This window comes from Anolis carolinensis, chromosome 3 (assembly GCF_035594765.1).
Source record: "Anolis carolinensis isolate JA03-04 chromosome 3, rAnoCar3.1.pri, whole genome shotgun sequence".
In the NCBI taxonomy this organism is placed as follows: domain Eukaryota; kingdom Metazoa; phylum Chordata; class Lepidosauria; order Squamata; family Dactyloidae; genus Anolis; species Anolis carolinensis.
In genome coordinates this window covers 32,939,117-32,966,341 of record NC_085843.1, presented here as the reverse complement: position 1 = coordinate 32,966,341, position 27,225 = coordinate 32,939,117, and the positions used below count along the sequence as shown (strand labels likewise).

General features: G+C 45.9%; 1 protein-coding gene across 2 annotated transcripts in view; it reads right to left on the bottom strand.

The window, feature by feature from the left end:
- LOC103278423 (WD repeat-containing protein on Y chromosome) overlaps positions 1-24,268 on the bottom strand; it is an 82,452-nt gene extending 58,184 nt beyond the window's left edge. For both annotated transcript variants that reach the window (XM_062974698.1, XM_062974699.1), the window contains exons 1-2: positions 24,098-24,268; positions 18,676-18,940 (exon numbers count right to left, since the gene is read on the bottom strand). In XM_062974698.1, the coding sequence (XP_062830768.1) occupies positions 18,676-18,940; positions 24,098-24,165 (333 nt within the window). In that variant the 5' untranslated portion in view covers positions 24,166-24,268. The remainder of the gene's footprint in view (positions 1-18,675; positions 18,941-24,097) is intronic.
- Positions 24,269-27,225: the final 2,957 nt, after the last annotated feature.

Below are 27,225 nucleotides of genomic sequence, written 5' to 3'. Positions count from 1 at the left end.
ATACTTGCCTGCTCTGAAGAATCCTCTTTGCTGGCTTCTGCTCAAAAGGTAGACTCGGCCGAATGCTCGGTCAACAGGTACTTTGAGGAGCCTCCTGAGATAATTTCTTGTGATCCATTGTCCTATTGGGCTTCACGCGAACACATGTGGCCGGATCTGTCGCACGTAGCCCGCCAGTTCCTCAGCTGTCCTCCCACCAGCGTCCAGAGCGAAAGGGTCTTCAGCATAGCGGGAGATGTAGTCACGCCCCACCGCAGCTTGCTGGACCCTCAAACAGTTGAGAAACTTGTTTTCCTGAAGGCCAACCTTCCTGTGTTGAATTTCCCAGATTTGGATTTTGAGACCGACTGCTCCTAGAGCAACAGTTCTCCTCCTTTAACCAACTCTGCTTCAGAGTAACTTTGGCCAATTTTTTGGGCGTCCGGGCGGGGGGGTGGCCCCTTTGGACTCTGTCCAACAACTCTCTCCTCTATCCTACAATGCTTTCCTCTCTCTTTTCCCTTCCTTTCTCCTCTTTTTCATCACTCAACGTTGCCCCACTGACGTTTTTGGGTTCATCCATCTCAAGGGGCCGTTTCACGAATCATGTAATCATGGAATCATAGAAAAGTAGAGTTGGAATAGAACTCATGGGCCATCGAGTTCTCCCCCAAGAAAGACGCAGGAAGTATCATTCAAAGCATCCCCGACAGATGGCCATCGAGCCTATGCTTAAAAGCTTCAAAAGAAGGGGCCTCCAACACAGTCCGGGGGAGACAGTTCCACTCCCGAACAACCATCGCGGAGAGAAGTACTATCTTTCATTTGTCCCTGTTGAACTTAATATACTTTTGGCCCATCTCTGTATTCGGAAGTTACAAAACGTTTTCTCTCATGTAATACTGGCTCTGTAGAGGTTGAAGGATATTCTGTGGAAAATTAGACCATAAAAGCCAAGGTAGATAATGCTTCCTCTTTGTGTTCTGTTCGGATTTCATTCAATTCCCTTTTTATTTGGGGGGGGGGGGAAATATTACCATCACGAGCCAGGACTGTTTGGTCTTCTACAGATCCTCGCAGCTCCTGTACAGAAAGAGCACTGTTATATTTGATGTGGATACTTCAGATAATCATTTCAGGTGTAGGAAATGGAATACGCCAGACTCTCACTTTACAGAGGTATACTATCTGTCCATCTGAACCTTTGAGGATGTCTTTATCCACTGGAATTACTACACCTCGACTTGGGACAGAACCTCTCTAATTTGTCATCTTTCAGTGTCCCATTGTCTAGAGCGGGTGTGGTTGCCGCAGTGGTCATGGGACGGCCGCCTTTGGGTCCCCTAGCCCTCTGCCCGCTTACGCGGAGGGTGCCTTTATAACTCGGAGGGGGGAATCATCAAAGACAGTGGTACTCCTCCGCCTTTGCCAGCATTTCTCCAAATGGTTGTCTAGTGTCCCTTCTCCTTTATATGCCGTGGTCTACGCTGTGGTCGTTAAACGGCCGCTTTTGGGTCCCCTCCCCCTTTGACCTGGCACGCAGAGGGTGCCGTTCCCCCTTCAGGACGTGTGCCTTGCGGCTGCTTTAGATGTTTGGGCGCAGGTTACGCCGAGTGGGAATTGCCTTTTGCTGGCTTGTTGGGAAAACGATAGAAGAGGTACACGGCCTTCCCCTTGGGTGGTGGGGTGTTGCTGTGGGTTGAGGCTTAAGTCGCAAAAACAAAAAACTTTGTGGGAGGGCCGTGCCGAATTCTCCGGGATGCATGCTGGCCAACTGTGGCCGGCTGGCTCAGGGTGGGGTCTTTGCTGCCCTTTGTTTTTTTCCCTTACTTTTCTTTTCTTTTTGCTGCCTCTCGGACTACGTGATGCCAGACTCTAGAGGTATATGCCCTTCCCCCTTCAGGGCGTGTTCCTTTGCGGCTGCTTGCAATGTGTGGGCGCAGGTTACCCAGAGTGGGAACTGCCTTTTGCTGGCTTGTTGGCAGGACGATAGAAGAGGTACACGGCCTTCCCCTGGGGTGGTGGAGTGTTGCTGTGGGTAGAGGCTTAAGTCGCAAAAACAAAAAACTTTGTGGGAGGGCCGTGCCGAATTCTCCGGGATGCATGCCGGCCAACTGTGGCCGGCTGGCTCAGGGTGGGGTCTTTGTATATGCCCTTCCCCCTTCAGGGCGTGTTCCTTTGCGGCTGCTTGCAATGTGTGGGCGCAGGTTACCCAGAGTGGGAACTGCCTTTTGCTGGCTTGTTGGCAGGACGATAGAAGAGGTACACGGCCTTCCCCTGGGGTGGTGGAGTGTTGCTGTGGGTAGAGGCTTAAATCGCAAAAACAAAAAACTTTGTGGGAGGGCCGTGCCGAATTCTCCGGGATGCATGCCGGCCAACTGTGGCCGGCTGGCTCAGGGTGGGGTCTTTGCTGCCCTTTGTTTTTTTCCCTTACTTTTCTTTTCTTTTTGCTGCCTCTCGGACTACGTGACGCCAGACTCTAGAGGTATATGCCCTTCCCCCTTCAGGGCGTGTTCCTTTGCGGCTGCTTGCAATGTGTGGGCGCAGGTTACCCAGAGTGGGAACTGCCTTTTGCTGGCTTGTTGGCAGGACGATAGAAGAGGTACACGGCCTTCCCCTGGGGTGGTGGAGTGTTGCTGTGGGTAGAGGCTTAAGTCGCAAAAACAAAAAACTTTGTGGGAGGGCCGTGCCGAATTCTCCGGGATGCATGCCGGCCAACTGTGGCCGGCTGGCTCAGGGTGGGGTCTTTGTATATGCCCTTCCCCCTTCAGGGCGTGTTCCTTTGCGGCTGCTTGCAATGTGTGGGCGCAGGTTACCCAGAGTGGGAACTGCCTTTTGCTGGCCTTTGGGTAAAACGATAGAAGAGGGTGGAACGATCAAAGACAGTGGTACAGTCTCCCATCACCCTGAGAGGTTGTGATTGACGATGTTGCTGCGGAACGGCCGCCTTTGGTTCCCCTTGCCCACTGTCCGCGCACACGGACGTTGCCGATTGCCCGTCAGGGCGTGTGCCTTTGCGGCTGCTTTCAAGGAGTGGGCGCAAGTTCCGTCTCGTGGAAAATGTTTCTTGCTGGTCTGTTGGTAATAACGAGGGTGGAGTGATCACAGACTGTGGGACAGTGTCCCATTCACCTTAAAAGGAAGTGTACTCAACGATGTGGCGGCAGAACGGCCGCCTTTGGTTCCCCTCGCCCTCTGGCCGCGCACGCGGAATCACTGAAAGAAGTGGGACACCTTGGCCTTTACCACTTCTCAAAATTGTCTTCTTTCACTGTACCATTGCCTTGTGCGGGTGTAGTCGAGAGCATGTGATGATAATCTTACGCAGAGTAAGAAGTAGAGAATCAATCCACTCAGAATCTCTTTTGCTATTAAAAACAATTACTTAATAATGGCTTCATGTTTCCTTTGGAATCAACATTTCTGCTTTGTTTCTACTTTGAATTACTTTCTACTACATTACACACTATATCTTTCATAATTGTACTTCCTCAAGTTTACTTAAACTTTATGTATACCAACTGAAGTCATTTCCCTCTATCCAGGTCATCTGCAGGAGAACTTTAATAACCCCTGAAGAACACACTAGTCTTACCTGCAGTGGAACTGCATGGAAACATGTGCCTAACATCAGAGCCTTTAAACCTTCCTCCTCCAAAAAGCATTATAGGTCTGTGTGGTCGTTTGTAGCCTATTTAAGAATAGCTTGACAGCCCAATAGTATTTCGCACTGTATAGTTTTTTAACTGTCAAACTACCTCCTCTTCAGTCCTCGGACTAGAGCCGTGTTTTTACACCACTGTTTTTTAAGCTGGTAATGCTGTATGCTGACTGTGACTTCAGTTATATCTTATGTCTTATTGACCCAACATGAACACAGAAGAGTCTCACTGATCAAAGCCGAACGGGCCAACCAGTGCTGAAATAAGCAAATTTCTTGGATTGGACTTGTTGAAGAAAAGCATATAACACATCATATCAGGTTATTATTTTCCAAATAAAGCACCATAAATGCATGTTATACAACCAAGGAGACATAAGAAGTCGTTCTATATGCTGAAATGATATGTTGCTATTGCTTACTTTATGAATTTAGCTGCAAAATATCACAATATAATGGAATCATTGACTACAGAAATGGCTAGATTTTTCCAGAGGCTAGACGGTTTGCTGTTATGGAGTGTATCTTTGTGTCATGGGTTGTGGTGTGTGGGCGTGGGTCCGGCCAACGGTGGCCGGCCCCCCGGGTCTGATGGGCTTGGGCCCACATTTTGAAAGCAGACGTGAAGAAAGCATGCCCTTCCCCCTCTGGGTTCAGCGGTGTGGGCGTGGGGCCGGCCAACGGTGGCCGGCCCCCCGGGTCTGAGGGGCTTGGGCCCACATTTTGAAAGCAGACGTGAAGAAAGCATGCCCTTCCCCCTCTGGGTTCAGCAGTGTGGTCGTGGGGCCGGCCAACGGTGGCCGGCCCCCCGGGTCTGAGGGGCTTGGGCCCACATTTTGCAAGCAGACGTGAAGAAAGCATGCCCTTCCCCCTGTGGGTTCAGCGGTGTGGGCGTGGGGCCGGCCAACGGTGGCCGGCCCCCCGGGTCTGAGGGGCTTGGGCCCACATTTTGCAAGCAGACGTGAAGAAAGCCTGCCCTTCCCCGTGGGTTGCGGCGTGTGGGCGTGGGGCCGGCCAACGGTGGCCGGCCCCCCGGGTCTGAGGGGCTTGGGCCCACATTTCCTTTTTTTTTGTTCTTCTCTCTCTTTCTCTGGGAAGGGTGCCGGCCAACGGTGGCCGGCCTAGTATTTTAAAGTGTGGGCCTTTTTGGCGGTGGCTTTTTCTGTCTTTTCTTTGGTCTTTGCTGCCTCTCGGCCTACGTGGCCGAGTTTCCCCCGATGCACCGCCTCTCTCTTCTCTCTCGGCTGTCGTTCTTTACCCCTTTATGCGAGTTTGCACCGAAGCCTCCTTTGGGGCGGCGTCCCCTCTTTCTTCCTGTCTGGGAATCGTGCCGGCCAACGGTGGCCGGCCTAGTATTTTATAGTGTGGGCCTTTTTGGCGGTGGCTTTTTCTGTCTTTTCTTTGGTCTTTGCTGCCTCTCGGCCTACGTGGCCGAGTTTCCCCGATGTACCGCCTCTCTCTTCTCTCGCCGGCTGTCGTTCTTTAGCCCTTTATGCTATTTTGCACAGAAGCCTCCTTTGGGGCGGTGTCCTCTGGTTTTTTTTCTCTCTCTCTCTCTCAGGGATGCGTGCCGGCAAACAGTGGCCGGCCCGGCTTAATGTATGGGCCTTGTCGCCTGTGGCTTTTTTCTTTCTTTTCTTTTCTTTCCTTTTCTTTTTGCTGCCTCTCGGCCTACGTGGCCGAGTTTCCCCCGATGCACCGCCTCTCTCTTCTCTCTCGGCTGTCGTTCTTTACCCCTTTATGCGAGTTTGCACCGAAGCCTCCTTTGGGGCGGCGTCCCCTCTTTCTTCCTGTCTGGGAATCGTGCCGGCCAACGGTGGCCGGCCTAGTATTTTATAGTGTGGGCCTTTTTGGCGGTGGCTTTTTCTGTCTTTTCTTTGGTCTTTGCTGCCTCTCGGCCTACGTGGCCGAGTTTCCCCGATGTACCGCCTCTCTCTTCTCTCGCCGGCTGTCGTTCTTTAGCCCTTTATGCTATTTTGCACAGAAGCCTCCTTTGGGGCGGTGTCCTCTGGTTTTTTTTCTCTCTCTCTCTCTCAGGGATGCGTGCCGGCAAACAGTGGCCGGCCCGGCTTAATGTATGGGCCTTGTCGCCTGTGGCTTTTTTCTTTCTTTTCTTTTCTTTCCTTTTCTTTTTGCTGCCTCTCGGCCTACGTGGCCGAGTTTCCCCCGATGCACCGCCTCTCTCTTCTCTCTCGGCTGTCGTTCTTTACCCCTTTATGCGAGTTTGCACCGAAGCCTCCTTTGGGGCGGCGGCCCCTCTTTCTTCCTGTCTGGGAATCGTGCCGGCCAACGGTGGCCGGCCTAGTATTTTATAGTGTGGGCCTTTTTGGCGGTGGCTTTTTCTGTCTTTTCTTTGGTCTTTGCTGCCTCTCGGCCTACGTGGCCGAGTTTCCCCCGATGCACCGCCTCTCTCTTCTCTCTCGGCTGTCGTTCTTTACCCCTTTATGCGAGTTTGCACCGAAGCCTCCTTTGGGGCGGCGTCCCCTCTTTCTTCCTGTCTGGGAATCGTGCCGGCCAACGGTGGCCGGCCTAGTATTTTATAGTGTGGGCCTTTTTGGCGGTGGCTTTTTCTGTCTTTTCTTTGGTCTTTGCTGCCTCTCGGCCTACGTGGCCGAGTTTCCCCCGATGCACCGCCTCTCTCTTCTCTCTCAGCTGTCGTTCTTTACCCCTTTATGCGAGTATGCACCGAAGCCTCCTTTGGGGCGGCGTCCCCTCTTTCTTCCTGTCTGGGAATCGTGCCGGCCAACGGTGGCCGGCCTAGTATTTTATAGTGTGGGCCTTTTTGGCGGTGGCTTTTTCTGTCTTTTCTTTGGTCTTTGCTGCCTCTCGGCCTACGTGGCCGAGTTTCCCCGATGTACCGCCTCTCTCTTCTCTCGCCGGCTGTCGTTCTTTAGCCCTTTATGCTATTTTGCACAGAAGCCTCCTTTGGGGCGGTGTCCTCTGGTTTTTTTTCTCTCTCTCTCTCTCAGGGATGCGTGCCGGCAAACAGTGGCCGGCCCGGCTTAATGTATGGGCCTTTGTGATGACCCATGGGCCTTGTAGTCCTGCTCAGGACATTGTAATTCCTGATGAAGATGAAAACTTGGGTTTTTTACCTTCCCAGTCTGAACTGGATTCCTCTCAGCCAGATCTTTCCCAGGCAGATCTGGGAACCTTGCACCTGCAAGAAAGTTGTCTCCCAGAAGTATGTCAAACAAGCCCAGAGCCTACTTCTCCCGTATTCTTGCGCCGGGAGTTTTGTAAACAACAGAGAAGTTTGGATTCAGCTTCGCGCAGGAGTGCGAGGATTGCAGCTAAGAATGTGGCCAATTAAGACTGCTTCTCGTGAGAATCTTTGGGGAGTCTCACATCTGGTCTCAGAGTTAGCTTTCGGTTCTGATTCCCAGAGAACTGCTTCGGCGGGAAGCTAGACTCTATTTAGGTGTTTTACCCGCGTAGTAACTTCGCGGAGTCAATTCGTCAGCCTACGGAGCGAGTTGTGTCTGGACAGCGCGCTCCGGTTCAAGCCTCGCTCCTGCTCAAGCCTTGCCTTGCTATCCAGCCTTCGCCTTGCTTCCCAGCCTTTGTTTATCTACGGACTTTGCCTTGTTTCCCAGGATTAATCCTTGCCTTGTTCCACGGATTTATCAAGTTATTCCACGGACCTTGTTCTTGTTCTTAGTTACCTTGTTCCACGTTCAAGCCTTGTTTCAAGTATCAAGTTATTTCCTAGCCTCGCTCAAGTTTCATGGACTAAAGGACCTTGTCATCTCCCCTCACTTTGCTTGGCAAAGTGAGTGTTTCGGTTATTGGATTACAACTTTGGACCTTAATATTTCTTATTGGACATTGCTTTTTTGGACTAATTCTGACCTTTCCTGAAAGGTCTAATTCTGGACTATTTTCTACACTAGTTTTTATTAACTTTATATAATCCTACAATAAAGATATTAGATAGATTCTGGCCTCTGTGTATGGTTATTGGTGCTCTGCAGCCTGGGTCGTGACAGTTTGACTCCGCCACCCTAAGCACCAATTAACCTCGGCCAGAATGTCTACCGGAGTCGTACCTGGGCCGAGCGGCCAGCCGATTACCTACACCATCGACAAGGAAGAGGTGGACCGAATCCGTGATAAGCTCAATGCACAGGATGGAGAAATAAGGGGTTTGAAGGAACGCGGAGTTCGTCTTCCGGCCATGGCGTTGCCAACCAAGTTTACTGGAGAAGCTTCTAAGGTTCATGTCTTCCGTCGCCAATGTCAAGCTTATCTGGAGGCCCGTGCTGCCGAGTTTCCCCAAGAAGACATCAAAGTGGCATGGGTTTACAGTCTTCTAGACGGGCCAGCGGCCAGCTGGGCGACGGCACTGTTCGACCAAGCCTCTCCACACCTAAGATCAGCGCAACACTTCTTGGACCACCTCAAGGAGACTTGGGGAATCGAGGACAATTTGGAGGCAGCCGGTCACAAACTCCGTCGCCTTTTCCAAGGAGACAGACCTATGTCTCAGTATATAGCCGAGTTCCGAGTGCTGGCCCACAACACCGGCTGGAACGATGTAGCCCTCAGGGGACAATTCCGGGAGGGTCTCAACATTGAAATGCTGGAAGAAATCTCCAAGGTGGATCCTCCCCAGACCCTCGAGGCACTCATTGATCAATGTTTACGGGCTGAAGTCATGATTGCCAACAGGAAACAGTGGGTTCGAGGCCAGGGCAGTAGAGCCGGGGCAAAACCCCCCGCTCCCGCCAGCGTTCAGCCACGTCCGGTGTGGAGACCCCCACCGCCAACCCCATACCCCAGAGGAGGCGAGGAGGTGCCGATGCAGTTGGGCAATGTGCGTCCCAGACTAGATGCCGCCGAGAAGGCCCGTCGTCAACGCTTAAACCTCTGCTGGTACTGCGGGAACGGGGGCCACTTCGCCAGAGAGTGCCCAGCCAAAGGGAAGCCTGCCGCCCGTCTTGCGGCGGCGTCCTCCACGGAGACGAAGGCGTCTGAGCCGACTGGCACACAGCCGGCGGGGGAAGCCAACGACCGGGTGTAGAGGGGCTCGCCAACCCGGTCAAAAAATCCATCCAAGAGCCGCCAACCGGGGTCCTGTTCCTTCTCGTGGTCACATTATGGTCAGCAAAAAGGGGACCCGTCATGATCCACGCCATGATAGACTCTGGAGCTACCAACAATTTCATCGATAGAGAGTATGCCGACTCTCTGGGATTACAATATCATGATTTCAAGAATGCCCGTGTGGTGCAAGCCATAGACGGCCGTCCCCTCAAGACGGGCCCCGTAAGTCAGTGGTCGGAACCCACCAGGATGTGGATAAGGGAACATATGGAAGAGATTTCCTTCTTTGTTACCGAGGTTCCCCATTTCCCTGTGATTTTGGGAATTCCATGGCTGACTCTCCACGACCCTAACATCTCCTGGTCCAACAGAGAACTGCAGTTTGCTTCACCGTACTGCCAAAACCATTGCCTCGTAGCCAAGGTATGCCATGCCACAGACACCGAGCCCATCATCACCTTGCCAAAGAAGTACTCCGAGTATTGGGATGTATTCAATGAGAAAGAAGCCGAAAAATTACCCCCACATAGACCTTATGACTGTGCCATTGACTTGGTGGAGGGGGCCCCGATCCCGCGAGGGCATCTCTACTCCCTGACTGAGCCAGAGCAAGAAGCTCTCAGGGAATTCCTAGAGACAAACCTTCGCAAGGGGTTCATCAGACCCTCTCAATCCCCAGCCGCCTCCCCAGTGATGTTTGTGAAGAAGAAGTCAGGGGAACTACGCTTGGTGGTGGACTACAGAGCATTGAACAATATCACCAAGCGGAACAGCTATCCCCTGCCTTTAATCTCGGATCTACTGGATCGGCTTCGAGGAGCCAAGGTTTACACCAAGCTGGATCTTCGGGGGGCTTACAACTTAGTTCGCATCAGGGAAGGGGACGAGTGGAAGACCGCCTTCCAGACCAAATTCGGATTATTTGAGTCCCGAGTTATGAATTTCGGTTTATGCGGAGCCCCCGCAACGTTCCAGCATTTTGTCAATGACATTTTTCAGGACTATCTAGACAGGTTCTTGATAATCTACCTGGACGATTTTTTGGTGTTTTCCAGATCACAATCAGAACATGAGAACCACGTCAAAATGGTGTTACAACGATTGCGGGATCATGGACTTTATGCCAAGCTGGAAAAATGCGCTTTTGATCTACAAGAGGTAGATTTCCTTGGTTACCGCATCTCGCCTCTAGGGCTTTCCATGGACCCAGCCAAAGTTTCAGCAGTATTGGAATGGCGGGCGCCAACTAACAAGAAAGAGGTGCAGCGTTTCTTGGGGTTCGCGAACTACTACCGCAAGTTCATTCCAGATTTTGCCCGCTGGTCCGACCCCATCACTAGCTGCATCCGTGGAAAGCAGCCTTTCCGCTGGACTGATCAAGCAGAGAAAGGGTTCCAGCAACTAAAGAAACTATTCACCTCCCAGCCAATTCTACAGCACCCAAATCCTGGAACCCCTTTTGTAGTGCAAGCGGACGCCTCTGATGTGGCAATTGGGGCTGTACTCTTACAACCGGTGGGAGATCACCTCCACCCCTGTGCCTTTTATTCTCGTCAACTAACCACACCAGAGAGGAATTACACCATTTGGGAAAAAGAACTACTGGCCATAAAGGCAGCCTTTGAAACTTGGAGACATTGGCTAGAAGGGGCCAAATTTCCCATTGAAGTCCACACTGATCATCGTAATCTAGAACATCTAAGAACTGCCCGCAAACTAAATCAGAGGCAGCAACGTTGGGCTTTATTCTTTGAACGTTTCAACTTCCAGATCCATTATGTGACCCCAGCCCAAACCAAGCAAGCAGACGCCCTGTCACGTAAACCGGAATACGCTGCAGGACGCAAGGAGACCTTTGAATCCCAACTGCTACAACCTGAGAACTTTGCCACGCTCACGGTGGGGAACACCAAATCCATTCCCATTGGTTCAACTTCCCCTACCCCAGGACCCATCTGTGCTCAAGAAATCAGGGCTAGTCAGCAAGCAGATGCCTGGGCGCAGGACCAACTTCGCCAAGGTCTGCATTTCCCCTTTTCGCTTAAAGATGGGCTGCTCTGCTATAGAAATCATGTCTATATCCCACCCGGACCGGGCAGAGAAAAAGCGCTTCGTCTGTGTCATGACTGCAAACCAGCAGGACACTTCGGACTATTTAAAACTATGCATTTGATCCTAAGGGATTTTTGGTGGCCCAAGATCCGCAAGGATGTGGAAAAATATGTCAACACCTGCCCAGTATGCCAGCGCTCCAAGATACGAAGGGAGAAGCCCTCAGGGCTTTTACACCCCCTTCCTACCCCATCTCGCCCATGGGAAATAATTTCCGCGGATTTCATCACTGACCTACCACCTTCCTGTGGATTCACCACGATCTTAGTGGTGGTGGACCTATTCACCAAGTTAGCCCATTTCATTCCCTGCGAAGGCCTCCCCACGGCCAAGGAAACTGCGGATCTATTTCTTCAACATGTCTTCAGACTACATGGATTGCCCAAGAGTTTAGTCACAGACCGTGGATCTCAATTCACCTCTCGTTTTTGGAAGGCACTACAAAAACTATTGGGCATAAACTCTCGCTTATCTTCAGCTCATCATCCCCAAACAGATGGGCAAACGGAGCGCACCAATGCCACTTTGGAGCAGTATCTTCGCTGTTATGTAAACTATCAACAGGACAATTGGGCTTCTCTGTTACCACTGTCTGAGTTTGCCTACAACAATGGAGTTCAAGCTTCTACAAAAGAAACGCCGTTCTTTGCAAACTACGGCTTCCATCCACGTTTCTTTCCCCCTGTCATTGAAACTTCAGAGGTTCCCGCAGCAGAGGATTGGCTGCAGGAACTCACAGCGGTGCAACAACTTTTGCTCCAGCAACTGGACCAAGCCAAGGAGGACTATAAACGCCACGCTGACAAACATCGCCAGCCGGGCCCTGAAATCAAGGTAGGAGATCGGGTTTTCCTGTCCACTCGCTTTCTGCCCTCCCACCGCCCTTGCCGGAAGTTAGATGCCCGTTTCATTGGTCCCTATCCAGTGGTGGCGCAATTAAACCCCGTGACTTTCAAACTCCAACTTCCGCGTTCAATGCGCATTCACCCAGTGTTTCACCGTTCCCTGCTCCTTCCGGCGGATGGTGTGCGACCTGATACAGACCAACCGGCCCCCCCTCCTGTTTTGATGAATGGGGAGGAGGAGTTCGAGGTTGAGGACATTTTGGATTCTCGCTTTCACCGCCGCCGCCTACAATATCTCATTGACTGGGTGGGTTTTGGCCCTGAGGAACGCTCTTGGGAAGACGCCTCCACAGTCCATGCCCCTGATCTAACCCGTCGCTTTCATCAGACCTATCCCACCAAACCGCGACCTCGCGCCTCGGGGAGAGGGCCCCAGTTTGGGAGGGGCCTTGAGGAGGGGGATAGTGTGATGACCCATGGGCCTTGTAGTCCTGCTCAGGACATTGTAATTCCTGATGAAGATGAAAACTTGGGTTTTTTACCTTCCCAGTCTGAACTGGATTCCTCTCAGCCAGATCTTTCCCAGGCAGATCTGGGAACCTTGCACCTGCAAGAAAGTTGTCTCCCAGAAGTATGTCAAACAAGCCCAGAGCCTACTTCTCCCGTATTCTTGCGCCGGGAGTTTTGTAAACAACAGAGAAGTTTGGATTCAGCTTCGCGCAGGAGTGCGAGGATTGCAGCTAAGAATGTGGCCAATTAAGACTGCTTCTCGTGAGAATCTTTGGGGAGTCTCACATCTGGTCTCAGAGTTAGCTTTCGGTTCTGATTCCCAGAGAACTGCTTCGGCGGGAAGCTAGACTCTATTTAGGTGTTTTACCCGCGTAGTAACTTCGCGGAGTCAATTCGTCAGCCTACGGAGCGAGTTGTGTCTGGACAGCGCGCTCCGGTTCAAGCCTCGCTCCTGCTCAAGCCTTGCCTTGCTATCCAGCCTTCGCCTTGCTTCCCAGCCTTTGTTTATCTACGGACTTTGCCTTGTTTCCCAGGATTAATCCTTGCCTTGTTCCACGGATTTATCAAGTTATTCCACGGACCTTGTTCTTGTTCTTAGTTACCTTGTTCCACGTTCAAGCCTTGTTTCAAGTATCAAGTTATTTCCTAGCCTCGCTCAAGTTTCATGGACTAAAGGACCTTGTCATCTCCCCTCACTTTGCTTGGCAAAGTGAGTGTTTCGGTTATTGGATTACAACTTTGGACCTTAATATTTCTTATTGGACATTGCTTTTTTGGACTAATTCTGACCTTTCCTGAAAGGTCTAATTCTGGACTATTTTCTACACTAGTTTTTATTAACTTTATATAATCCTACAATAAAGATATTAGATAGATTCTGGCCTCTGTGTATGGTTATTGGTGCTCTGCAGCCTGGGTCGTGACAGCCTTGTTGCCTGTGGCTTTTTTCTTTCTTTTCTTTTCTTTTCTTTTCTTTTTGCTGCCTCTCGGCCTACGTGGTCGGGTTTCCCACGATGCACCGCCTCTCTCTTCTCTCGCCGGCTGTCGTTCTTTACCCCTTTATGCGATTTTGCACAGAAGCCTCCTTTGGGGCGGCGGCCCCTCTTTCTTCCTCACAGGGAAGCGTGCCGGCCAACGGTGGCACGCCTAGTATTTCAACGTGTGGGCCTTGTCGGCCTACGTGGTCGACGTGTTTCCCACGATGCACCGCCTCTGTCTTCTCTCGCGGCTGTCGTTCTTTACCCCTTGGTGCAATCTTGCACAGAACCCTTCTTTGGGGCGGCGGCCTCTATTTCTTCCAGTCAGGGAAGCTTGCCGGCCAACGATGGCCGGCCTAGTATTTCAGTGTGTGGGCCTTGCCGGATGTGGCTTATTCTTTCTTTTCTTTTATTTTCATGAAATCAGCGGGGGAGGATGGGCGGGTTGTGTTTCCACAGAACACCACTCAAAGAAACAGTTAGCGGTATCCTATACTGTTCTAAATTGCTCGACAACAAAATGATAGAATCATAGAAACATGGCACCAAACATCATATAATCATAAAGCTAGAAGAGACCATCCAGTCCAACGCCATTCTGCCATGCAAAAACAATATACAGTAGAGTCTCACTTATCCAACACTCGCTTATCCAATGTTCTGGATTATCCAACTTATTTTTGTAGTCAATGTTTTCAATATATTGTGATATTTTGTTGCTAAATTCGTAATTACTACGTAATATTACTGCGTATTGAACTACCTTTTCTGTCTAATTTGCTGTTAAACAAGATTTTTTGGGGCTTAATTTGTAAAATAACCTAATTTGCTGTTCAAAAGGCTTTTCCTTAATGTCTCCTTATCATCCAACATATTTGCTTATCCAACGTTCTGCTGGCCCGTTAATGTTGGATAAGCGAGACTCTACTGTATCCAGAAATATCTGATGCTGTAACCGATATATCATTTACCGTCCCGGAATACTAGCCAGATGGCCCATGAATGGTCACAAAAGTCATAGAAATATGGTCACATAAGTCATTGAATAATAGAAACATGGTCCCTAAAGTCATAGACTCAAAGAACCAAGTAACAGAATCATCCCAAAAGTCCTAGAATCCTAAAATGATAGAATCATAGAGTCATGGCGCCAAACATCATAGAATCATAAAGGTAGAAGAGACCATCCAGTCCAATGCTATTCTGCCATGCAAAAGCAATATAACACTCTTGCAGGCTTCATCATTACTGGATCCGTCCTTCAGGACTTTGGCAAACGTTGGATGTGCAATGTTGCTATTTCATCCAAGGCAGAAATTCAACTCATTCTTGGATGGACAAACAGAACCACAACTGCTAACGTTCCCTTAAGGCAGTGTTTCTCAACCTGTGGATCTCCAGGTGTTTTTACCTACAAGTCCCAGAAATCCCAGCCATTTTACCAGCTGTTAGGATTTCTGGGAGTTGAAGGCCAAAACATCTGGGGACCCACAAGTCGAGAACCACTGCCTCAAGGGAGAAACTGTGGCATTACCTCCGAAGTTAAAAAATTGGAAAAACCAAACTCTTCCTTGAAAAGCTGTGATTGTCTAGACATGTGGGGGTTAAATCTAGGGCAAAGGAGGGTAAAAATAGATGGGAGGGTCCAATGTGAAAGGTTTGGAACCCCTCCCCTTATATATAAAACAAAGACTCCGCCTCCAATATGTGGCATTCAGTGTGTGTCCACACCAGGGTAGAATTGGCACCATGCTCTCCAGATCAGCCATGCACGTGCCACATTATGCCCCTTCCATGTTCAGGGAGTTTGACAGATGGAAGGGCTATCTGAGCCTTGCGAAAGTGTTTACGGAGATCATCGCGGAACGCAAGAAGGTCCCATTTCCATCTCAGAGTTGGGACACAATGGAGTACGACATGCAGCTAGTCCTCAACGAGGACAACTTTGAAACAGCATCACAATGGGTTAATGGAAGCAGTTCCAGCAGCAAGAGCTCCAAAGGTAGTGCCAATGGCCAGGCTTCCCAAAACAAGGAGATTTGCAATTTCTGCAAACACAACGGGGAATCCAAGCAGGTCTATTCGTCCCACCGGCTGAAGGGGATGGACGGCACCGTGGAGTGCCCCATCTTGCGCAAATACACCTGTCCGCTCTGCGGTGCCACGGGCGAAAAGGCCCATACTTTAAAATACTGCCCACTGAGCCAAGGGAAGAGGTCGCTGTATCGCAAGTGCGGACGTAACTCGGCTGGACGCAAGGTGAGGAGATAAGAAGATCAGGAGAAGACCGAAGCATTTATTCTTAGTTTTAGTTTGACTTTGTAAAAGAACAACATTTGATTTCGAGCATCATTAACACTCTTTACATTTCCTCCCACTTTGTTTCAGGTTTGGAGAATGGAAGCCCAATTCTCTTAGACTACATTTGTGAGTCCAGAAATGTTTTTTTATGTATATTGTTGCCTTCTTTCACATTTGTTGTACCTAGGTTAATTATATTGTGTTTCTTTTAGATGTGTCAGTTGCCTAGTGTGATGACTCATGGGCCCTGCAGTCCTATTCCTGACAGTATTGTGGCAGATGAGGAGGAAAATATGGAGTTTTCCCCAGATTTCCGGTCGGAGTCAGAGCCTTGGCAGCTGCCTGAAGTTCTAGTCCAAGAACCAATTAAACCTGACCTTGGTGGGAACTCTCCCCCTTATGGGAGAAAACAGGCTTACACGACTGATAGAGGATCGAGAGAAAAATTTAGAAGTAGTGCTCGCCTTGCTGCCAAATATGCCACTGATTAGAAGTATTTCCCCTGAGAAAATACGGGGAGTCTTGCACCTGCAAGCTGGTTTCCTTCGCTCCCTGTTCTCTAGGGAAAGTGATTGTTGTTTGGGGAAACGAGACCCAATATAGGGAAATTGCGCGAAGGATTCCTTGCGGAGTCAATTCGTCAGCTCCTGGAGAGAGGTCATGTGTGTGTGGACTTCGAATCCTGTTCCTTGCCTCCTGAATCTAGTTCCAAGCCTTGTCCTCGTCTCACGGATTTACCACAGATCTTGTTCCATGCTTCAAGTTGCTTTGCCTTTAGCCACAGCTCCAGCCACGTTCCAAGTTACTTTCAGCCTTGTGTCAAGCTTCATTGGATTCAAGACTTTTTCTGTTTTCCCAACGCTTTGCTTGGCAAAGCGTGTGTTGCGGTTATTGGATTATAATCTTTGGACTCTAATATTTCATATTGGACAATAATCTGCTGGACTATATTTGGCCTCATTTGAAAGGTCTGCTTCTGAACTTTATTCTACACTTGTTTTTATTGACTTTATATATTCCTTTAATAAAGATATTAGATAGAATCTGGCCTCAGTGTATGGTTATTGGTGCCCAGCAGCCTAGATCCTGACACCTTGTATCATGCTTTTTTATACATATAATCATGTTTTTTACATATGTAATATCACGTTCCTTTGACATCTGTAATTGCCTTATATCATATTTTATATTGTGTTTTATATATGCAGTTACTTTACATGTTTCTTTTATGTATGGATGTATAATTTTTACATGTTTAATTATATTATTTGCAACTATAATTGCCTAATATCATGCTTCTTTTATATATGCAATGACATCATGTTTATTTAACGTATATAAGTGCCTTATATCATGTCCGGGTTATCATGTGTGTCTCCAGAGGGATGCAGCCCTATCCTTTGCAGGGAAAATATAGAAATATCTTCTAAATGGCTACTGTCTAGAATTTTGTTTTGTAAAGAAAGGAAAAGTTTATATGCTATTGGAAAGAAAGATACTATTTTATGTTTAAATTTTGGAAAGGAATAGAATTGGTTATTATTACTGTGGTCTAACCTTCAATTGTTTGCAAGTTGTTCTAAAGTTTGGATCGTAGAGTTTAATAAACAGAGTTTATGGTTTTGGCATCAAAACTGTTCATGTTGTGCTTAAATGGGATTGAATTTTCTTTAATTTGTGGCCCATAATAGGCTGGTTATAAGCCTGATCTGGAAGGCAGCCAAGGCAAAGACCATTGAGCTGCTGAACTTGCAGACTGAAAGGTCCCAGGTTCAAATCCCGGGAGCAGAGTGAGCGCCCGCTGTTAGCTCCAGCTTCTGCCAACCTAGCAGCTTGAAAACATGCCAATGTGAGTAGATGAATAGGTACCGCTGTGGCGGGAAGGTAATGGCACTCCATGTAGTCATGCCGACCACATGACCTTGGAGGTGTCTATGGACAACACTGGCTCTTGGGCTTAGAAATGGAGGTGAGCACAACCCCCAGAGTCAGACATGACTGAACTTAACGTCAAGGGATACCTTTACACACACACATATGCAGGGACTACACCAATTTAACAAAGTTTCAGCCACAAAAACAAAGTTTCTAAAGTAGAGCAATGACTTTCACAGTAAAGACAACCCAATTTAACAGGAAATAAGACTTTCAAACCAGGAACAGATTTCTGCAATTATTAAAAAATGGTTTATTATAAAAGCTATGAAAATTTGCCAAAAATCAGAGGATAAGGGAAACGTTCCACATTTTGGTGAGCTATCAGTGTTAAATGTGTTCTACCACTGTACCAAGTTTGAAGAAGATCACTCAAAAAATGAGGGCGGGAGAGCCCCCTAAGTCCCCCCCCCTTCGGGCTGTTTTTGGGCCACCGCGCATGCGCGTCCGCCATTAACGAATTAATTTCGAAAATAACGAATTTTCGTTAATTTCGAAAAATTTTGGGGGCCAAATTCGTTATTAGCAACAAAAACGAAAAACTGCCCCCTCTAGTTTTGAAACGAGTTTAGAATCAAATTTTTCATGGATCGATCAAGCCTACTATCTATCTATCTATCTATCTATCTATCTATCTATCTATCTATCTATCTATCTATCCATCCATCCATCCATCCATATAGCCCCAAGACTGTTTTGGATACCATCCCTATGGCAATTATAATACATCAAATGATTCCATGTTTGAATATTGAAAGCAAGGGCTATCTATTTTAATCTAATTGTTTAGGAAAGAAAATAACTTCCAAGCAGATATTCTTCATGCCAGGTTGTTTCCAAGGCATTTTTCTCCCTGAAATCAAAAGGCAATTTGATGCTCATTCTGGACTCTGTGTAAAAGCTGTCTGACTGTCACTTCAGTGTTACTTTAGTATTAGCTGTCTCTTCAATAGCTGATGTGAATGTGCCACCTTATGAAGTTCAGGGCAAATTGTTTGGTTCACCTGCAGTTGAATCTTCCTCATGGTACTCCTTCTCCCACTGTTGTTATTAACTGCCTTCAATTTGACTTCCATTTATGGTGACAATATGAATGAAAGATCTCCAGGTCACCATATCCACAACAGCCCTGCTCAGGTCTTTCAGTTGCTTCCCATGTTGTCTGTTAATTCAGGCAATTGTCTCATTGCATCTATTGGTAGGGCCAGCTCTGTCTCTATAAATTATACTAGCATGCTTTATCACACAGTTTCTCACCATGTTTCATATTTTGAAGCCTCTCAGAACCCAGCACAAGAACCCACCCTACCTTTCTTTTCCATTGACTTCTGGAGGAATCAACACGATGACGAAAACTTCCACTCTCCGATATGTTTTCCATGAGTCCGATGGAATGACTCCTCTGTTGTCCTTTCAACATCTCTTTCATCAGCCATTCTGGAAGCTGGGGAACCTCCTTCTGACCTTCTGAAACTGGAGATGTGGCTTGCAGCCTGTGGGCTCCTAATGAAGTCTGAGCCCGACGAAACAAAGGGTCTGTTGTTGCTGCCGCCTCTCTCAGATCATTCAGAAGGCTATCAGAGCGGAAAGACCAGAAGGTAGCTATAAAGGTATTACTGCTCTTGTTCATGAATTATTACTTGCTGATGAGAGCAACAGCATCAAGAGAAGCAATGCCAATTTACTGACCAAGTGGGTTAGAGGTTATTGACAAGACTTAGCAATAAAGCCATCCCGGAAATGTAGCCCGTGTAATTTTCAGTCACTGTGTTACAAACCAAAAAGTAAGAGGTAAAGATAAAGGTTTTCCCCTGACATTCAGTCTAGTCGTGTCCGACTCTGGGGGTTGGTGCTTATCTCCATTTCTAAGCCGAAGAGCCAGCATTGTCCGTAGACACCTCCAAGATCATGTGGCCAGTATGACTACATGGAGCACTGTTACCTTCCTGCCAGACCTGTTGGTCTACCCACATTTACATGTTTTTGAACTGCTAGACTGGCAGAAGTTGGGGCTAACAGCGGGAGCTCATCACACTCCCTGGATTCAAACTGCCGACCTTTCAGTCAGCAAGTTCAGCAGCTCAACAGTTTAATCTGCTGCGCCACTGGGGGCTCCAAAAAGAAACAGAGGCTAAAGAGTGCTCATCTCCTCAACTAATTGCATGGGAGCATCACAAAAAGTGTGTTGGGAGGGGATCTACATTGCTCTGCTGTGGACGTTTTCTCTATTAGACTCTACTGAGAGTTCTTACTGTGATATGAAGAAGAGTCACATCAGTATCTCTGCTTATTATAATTTTCAGTACTTTAGAAAAAGTGAAACATTCACATATTTCAGTGAAATAATAAATGTAGCTGAATGGCTAGTTCCTTGCCTTTCCTACTCCAAGGAACAACATTTGTCCCCCATATTTGCAAGTTTGCCTTTTGTGGATTTGATTATTTAGAGGTTTGCTCAAGATATTTTCTCTAGGAATCTCAAGGTTCTCCAATTCTATGGCTAACTTCTAGTAAACATTGACCATAGAGTTGTGCTGGAGGACCTAAGATGCCTAGAGGTATTGTCTTGATTAAAATAGTTTTTCTAAAACAGATTTTTCATTTTCTTCAGGATTCTGTGCACCTAATCATAGCACATATGGAAGTCTTACTATAATTCTTCTTTGTTAAAGAATTTTGCTGTTTTTGCCTCAGACTCCTCACCAATGGTGCTACCTTTCTGCAGTGATAGGAATGTGTACCATTTTGTTAGGAGTTAAAATAGGATTGCATACCATTTTTAGGAGCTAAAATACAGTAGTACTTGCATTGACCAGTAGATAAGTCGACCCATGTTTTTGGGTTGATTTTTTTGACTAAAATGTCTGTACTTACACATGAGCATATTGTTGGAATTCAATGAGTAGTTACTTAGCTTTAGAATAGGCTGAGAGAAATCCTTTTCCCCATGTCTCCTGAATGACAGTTGGAATGTATCTATTTCTTCTCTCTGTTTCTACTCTCAATCTGATTGGTTGTGTAGAATAGATACTATTCTACTGTAAGCCTTTACTTCTAACTTTAGCTTTTTACACCTGAGTGTATGCTGTGTGTTTTGAGAGATTTCTCTGCTTGTGTATCAGGAGAGATGTAGTGTTTTGGAGTTTTTTCCCTCTCTTTGAAACCCTAGAAGAGATGGAGTTATAGAGTAGCTAGGACCCAGTTCTTTATTATGAAAAAATGTAGATATTATTTTGTAAATAAACTTTTTTGCAATTTTAAAGACAGGACTCCATCTTTTCTTCCTAAGCTCTACATTCTTTACAGCCACATGGCACTTCACGCTCTGCTTGCTGTGAGCAGAATGCTCAACTTTAAGTATCCTGTGTTTTGTATTTTTTGGATGCTCCGCTGTATCTTTGGATAGTTTCCCCTAACATAACAGAAAATCCCAAAAAATATAAAGTATACAGCTACTGAAAGCAAAAAAAAAATTGGAAATCTCCTCGCTCTTTAATCTTATCTGTATATATTTTATTCTCCAGTCACGGAAACCCATTAGGTGACCTTGGGAAAGTCAAATGCTCTCATCCCCTAAAAAACTTTTGATAGGTTCCTTTTAAGGTTGCCATAAGTTGGAAACTACTTAAAACCACGGATCAACAAATGTCTTACTTTATGAATAGAAACATAGACATTACAAAAAAAAATAGAGGCAATAGAAAAAATATCTCAATGTGTGAACCCATAATTAGTCCTTTAGAGACATGGAACCATAGAATTATAGAGTAGATCTCCGGCCCTAAAGCATCTTTAGTAGGTAGCTGTCCAGAATCTTTTAGAATCTTAGAGAAGATTTACTAGCTTTCTAGGCAATTGGTTCCAGTGTTGGACCCTCTTACTGTCAAGAAAATCCTTCTAATGCAATGGTTCTCAATCTGTGGGTCCCCAGATGTTTTGGCCTTCAACTCTCAGAAATCCTAACAGCTGGTAAACTGGCTGGGATTTCTGGGAGATGTAGGCCAAAACAACTGGGGACCCACAGGTTGAGAACCACTGCTCTAATGCTTTGATGAGGCTAATACCCTGATCAGGTGCAATTCTACTGCATTATTCGAGTAACATACAAAATTATAATAGAAGCATTGGGAGAATCCTGAAGTGAGTAGGAAAGAAGAAAACTACATCTTTCCTCTTTGTTACTGGACCTCTAGCCAGGAGGAAGCTTGGAGCAATTGTAATGAATCATTGATAATCCAGGCTTAAAGATTACTTCAATTATAGTAGCATATACTCTCTATGGTTTTACTCATTATCTTCTGTATTCTTCTTAGAAATACAAGACAGTTTTCTGGCTGGAGGCCAGAACAAAGCAAAAACAGATTTGTAAGTACATGATGCATAAAGGCTTTGGTTGCTGTTTTCATTTTGTGTTTACAGCTAAATGTTGCTGGGCTACAGTTAATACTCTGGACTAATTCAAGCCTTCGTGCTGTAAAATGATGCTCCGTAATATTGCTATGGGGGAAATTATTATTTAGGTATGCTGAACAGTAGAGAAACTCATGTATCAATGTTCATCACTCTAATATCCTCCAGCGATGTGGATTACAATTCCCATTATCCATAGCCAATATACAGTTTTCTATGGCAATAATCATTTCTGGCAAAATAAATTCCCACAGAGTTTTGGGCAGAGTATGTCTTGGGCAGAACATTGACAAGAAATCTAGGAAAACTGAGGATAGGTCTGCATTGCAGTTAATGCAGTTTGACATCACTTTAACTGCCGTGGGTGGTTGTAGTTTTACAAGTCCTTTTGTGAGCTCCCATACAACCATGGAAAGGGAACAAGTGTGCAGACGAGAGAAGTTTCACTTGCCCACAGGCCCACCCCTTTCCAGCTATGGGGTTTCTTTTTGTTATTAGTCAAGTGAAGTCCCATCGCTAAAATTATTTTTCAATGCATAATAGTCACACATAGGAGCCCTCAGTGACGCAGAGTGTTAAACTGCTGAACTGCTGAACTTCCTGACCAAAAGGTTGGTGGTTCAAATCCGGGGAGCAGGATGAGCTCCTGCTGTTAGCCCCATCTTCTGTCAGCCTAGCAGTTTGAAAACATGCAAATGTGAGTAGATCAATAGGTACTGCTCCAGTGCTCCATGCAGTCATGCCGGCCACATGACCTTGGAAGTGTCTACGGACAACGCTGGCTCTTCAGAGAAATGGAGATGAGCACCAACACTCAGAGTAGGACATGACTAAGCTTAATGTCAGGGGAAAACCTTTACCTTTACCTAATAGTCACACACCCCTTTTTTAATCCAAAAAAGGGATTTAAAATGCAACTCAGTGAAACATGGTAAAGCAATTGTAAAATCTTTAGCCTGGGTGATGAAAACTGCTGAAAAGTGCTTAAGGTGAGTGATAAAGTCTGTTGAAAGGGAGATGTGAGCACATCCCACAATTTGCCGTTCTTGCAAATAATCCCGGAATTCAATTGTTCTAACAGAAGAGAGCATCCTGAGTTAGAGAACCCATTGAACTCTTAATTTGCTGGGTTGGAAGCCAAGGGTGATATTAACTCTATTCAAGATAATCCACTAGCCTTGCTCCTCCATTACTGAATTCCATACAATGAGACAACGAAGTCCTCTTCATGGAGACCCTTTCAGATGATGGGTAACTTTAGAGGATTTCCTGATCATAGTGTGGAATTTTCAATTCATTTTAATAAGGGTGATGAGGCTGCCTTTGCTGTGAGAACCCAACACATGTTAGAAAAACACTTAAGTTTCCTTAGAAACACTTCAAGGTTGAAAGGAATTTTTTTGGAAGAACGGCTGCAATTTGTCAGGTGGTGATTTGGATCAATACAGCATTAGTGACAGTGTCATTGGGACAGTGGATCCACAGTCCAAACTTTAAAGCAGGCATGTGCAGTAGAAGAGTGGAAACTGGCACGAGTCCACAAGAGCATTGGATGGTCTAGAATAGGCAAGGGCAAACTTTGGCCCTCCATGTGTTTCGGACTTCAACTCCACAATTTCTAACAGCTTCAAGCCCGCTTAAGCGACTGAGAGGGGAAAGGAAAGGGCTTGAGGCTGTTAGGAATTGAGGGAGTTGAATTCCAAAACTCCCAAGTTTGAGGACCCAAGTTTGCACATGTCTGTTTCAAAGGATCTATCCAAAATGCCTGTTTCGAAGATAGGATTCAGTACCTTGGATAGCGCTTTTAAAATCTGGAGTAAAACCTGGAGCAGATTGAGTAGTTTCTCCTAACTTTTCCTGAAACAGTTGTAACTTTTTCCTATCTTTCCCACACCCTGAAGCCAATTCAAGATTGTCTCCCTTGTCAGCCAATACTCAGGGGATAAAGCTAATTATAATCCACACCACGTTCCCAACCAAGCAAAGCACGTTGAGCAAACAAAGCAAAACAAAAATGTGGTTTTCACAGAAAGAATGGACACAAATGAAGTATACTTGCTGAAAAGACTGTAGTGGGAAAGTGCTAGGCAAAGAAACTGAACTGCCCGGCATAGAAAACAACCATTCATTGGAATTAAAAATAGCCACTCTGGTTCCTTGACAACAGGAAATGGCTTTCAAACAATAAGATCAGCAGTCACTCTTGGCTTCACACAGCAATTACATTCCCTGCATTATTAATTTTACAGCCAGCGATATATCTGTGCTTGTTTTCAAAAAGAGAGAAATCCCTGCTTTTGTCCCATTTCTCCCCTGCTTACCTGCTCAGTGTGGATGTTTCTAACTTCCCTGAAGCAGAAATTGGTCGTATTTTTCTCCTCAACGGCATAATGCTACAAAAACCCTTGACCCCCTAGTTCTAGCTACTCAGTTCTGCTGTGCACTCCCTGGTCCCTTCGGTGGCAGCTTGTGGCCACTTGGCTCCAAGGAAAGAAAAATATTAGGTAGGTTGGTCTGCTTGGAGTGTGCAGTCGCTCCAATCATTGCATTCTTTGCACCTCCCTCAAGTCCCAGAGCAAACACAGAGAAAGCAAACTAGCAGGTGCAGCATCTCCAGGTGTCTACAAGATCAATGTCATTGTAGAAGCGAGGAAGGTTTTTTGGGGAAAGCAATCGAGGCTGCTATTTAAGAGTAACAAGGGATTTTGGGCTGCATATATATCTCAATGACACAAGCAGCCTTAGGTATTAGGAAGCATATGCCTAGAAGATTTTATTTATTTATTTATTTACTTACAGTATTTATATTCCTCCCTTCTCACCTCGAAGGGGACTCAGGGCTGATCACAATGCACACATACGCAGCAAACATTCAATACCGTTTTAGACATACAGGACAGGCAGATAGAGGTATTTTGGCATTTTCCAACTTTGGCGCCTGGAGGTTATGCTCGATTCCGGCCACAGGGGGGGGGGGGGTGCTGTCGCTTCATCCTCTATGACAAGCCCTTTTTGATCGCAGAATATTCCCTCCTTTTTCTTTGATTGCTGGCATTTTTATGGTGTCGTAAAATACCTCCCCACTTTAAGCGGTGCCTAATTTCTCTACTCACAGCTCAGCTGTTTTTGAACAGCTCAGACATTGAGCTAGGCTAATGGTCAGATGCTCAATCCGACTCGGGCTTCGAACTGCTAACGTTCCGGTCGGAAGTAATCTATTGCTGCCGGTGATTAACCAGCTGTGCTACAGTCCGGCCCATGCTCCATACAGCCAAATGTCAGGTATACAACCAAATATATCTCCTCTGTGTTTCACTGGTTAGTCAATTAGAAGGACAAAGTGTTCTGGCAATTCTTAATATGGTTTTCTTTGAGGTTTTTGAGAACTTAATAGCATTGTAGCTTCTAAATTTGCCCTTGAGGCTATTTTTTCTTTGCAAGCAGTCTCCAAGTTACAAATCTGTAGTTTTGTTCTTAAGCTGAATTTGTATGAAAGTCGGAACAGATACATTTTTATATGTAACTCCAGCTATATATGTGTGTGTATGTGTGTATAATTTTGGGAAGCATAGGGAAGAATTAACAGCCCTGTGGTGTTTTATTTATTTAAAACATTTATATTGCGCCCTTATCACCCTGAAGGGGACTTAGGGCGGAGTACAACATATACACGGCAAACATTCAATGCCAGGACATAAAATAAACCATAAATATACATAAACACTAAAATCAGTTATCTGCACATTAAAACCATTATATAAAACCATCACAAGTCAGTTGTCCTATTTCTGCCTGTGCCCATTCAGAAGATTTCACCTCACTTTCTGCTATTCTTCTGAAATTCTTTGGTGCTCTTCATTAGCCAATTTATGTTTGCAGTATGATGGCCAGCTTTTTCTTAGAAAGGAAGTATTGTGGCTATTGAGTCTTCAAACAGAAAAAAAAGCAGATGGTGATTGTTGTTTTATGTAAACCTTTATTAATCAATTCTATCTTATATATAAATTTATACATTTTAGCAACACATAAAGACTTTAGAATAATAGTAATACATTGAGAATATACTACAAGTCGCTGCAGGTGTGAGAGAATCGGCTGTCTACAGAGACGTTGCCGAGGGGATGCCCGGATGTGTTACCATCCTGTGGGAGGCTTTTATCGTGTCCCCACATGGAAGCTGGGGCTGACAGACAGGAGCTCACCCTGTCTCACGGATTCAACCACCGACCTTCAGATCTTCAGGCCAGCAGTTCAGCTGGCAAAAGGATTTAACCCAGCGGTTCTCAACCTCTGGGTCCCCAGATGTTTTGGCCTTCAACTCCCAGAAATCCTAACAGCTAGTAAACTGGCTAGGATTTCTATAGGTCAAAACATCTGGGGACCCACAGGTTGAGAATGGTTTAATCCATTGCGGCTCCTGAAAATAAATCAGTATTACCCACACTTACAGCCTTTGCAATCAGTCATACTAAGAATTTATTTTGCTTTAGATGTATTTTGATTCTTCTGTTGATATTTATATTGTCATTGCCCTCTAATGCCAAATCTTATAGTAATTTTTCATATTGCAGAGTCATATTCACATGAAGTAGATGCTAGATTGCTAAAAGGATAACCTTATGCATATTTACTCAGATGTCAGTCCATATTTACCATGCACAGGATTGCCAACTCAGCAAGATCGCCCAGTCTTACTTCTGAACATTTTGCTTAAATATTACACAATCCTTTCCAGCTAAGTCCTGAGTCAATATGTATGAGAAACTTCAAAACGTACAGTGAAAACATCTGTAATACAGAGATCTATTTATTTTGGGATGTAGTTATTATTATTATTATTATTATTATATTTAATGATACACTACGGCATTACTAAAGAAAGTATGAATTTTGCGTTAAAGAGTTTTAACCAATTAACTAAATAATTTAGTGAGGTTTATATATCAACACTAATATTGATATATAACAATAACAATATCAATATATCAATATATAAACCTCAATTGCCTAGTTTCCAACAGACCTCACAACCTCAGAGAATGCCTGCCATAGATGTGGGCGAAAAATCAGGAGAGGATGCTTCTGGAACATGGCCATACAGCCCAGAAAACTCACAGCAACCTAATTTCATTTTGGATGACACCGCAAAATTAAAAACAGAATGAATGTTTTCTGCTTTCAAACTAAATGATATTTTTTACTGTTTTATTTAAAGTTGCAACACTTTTATAACATGATAACAGTGCAGGATATTCCCATCCTCAGCACAACTGGAATTATGTGAAGAGAGGTGATTTGTAATAGATGAAACACACCATCTCTTCTGTGATTTTAACTACTGTTACTGAATCCAGACTATATTTCCAAGGTTAGTGATAATAACCAAGGAGGTGATAATAACTGCTATAATCTTTTATAATTTCAAACCAAATCTTAAAGAATAAAAAAC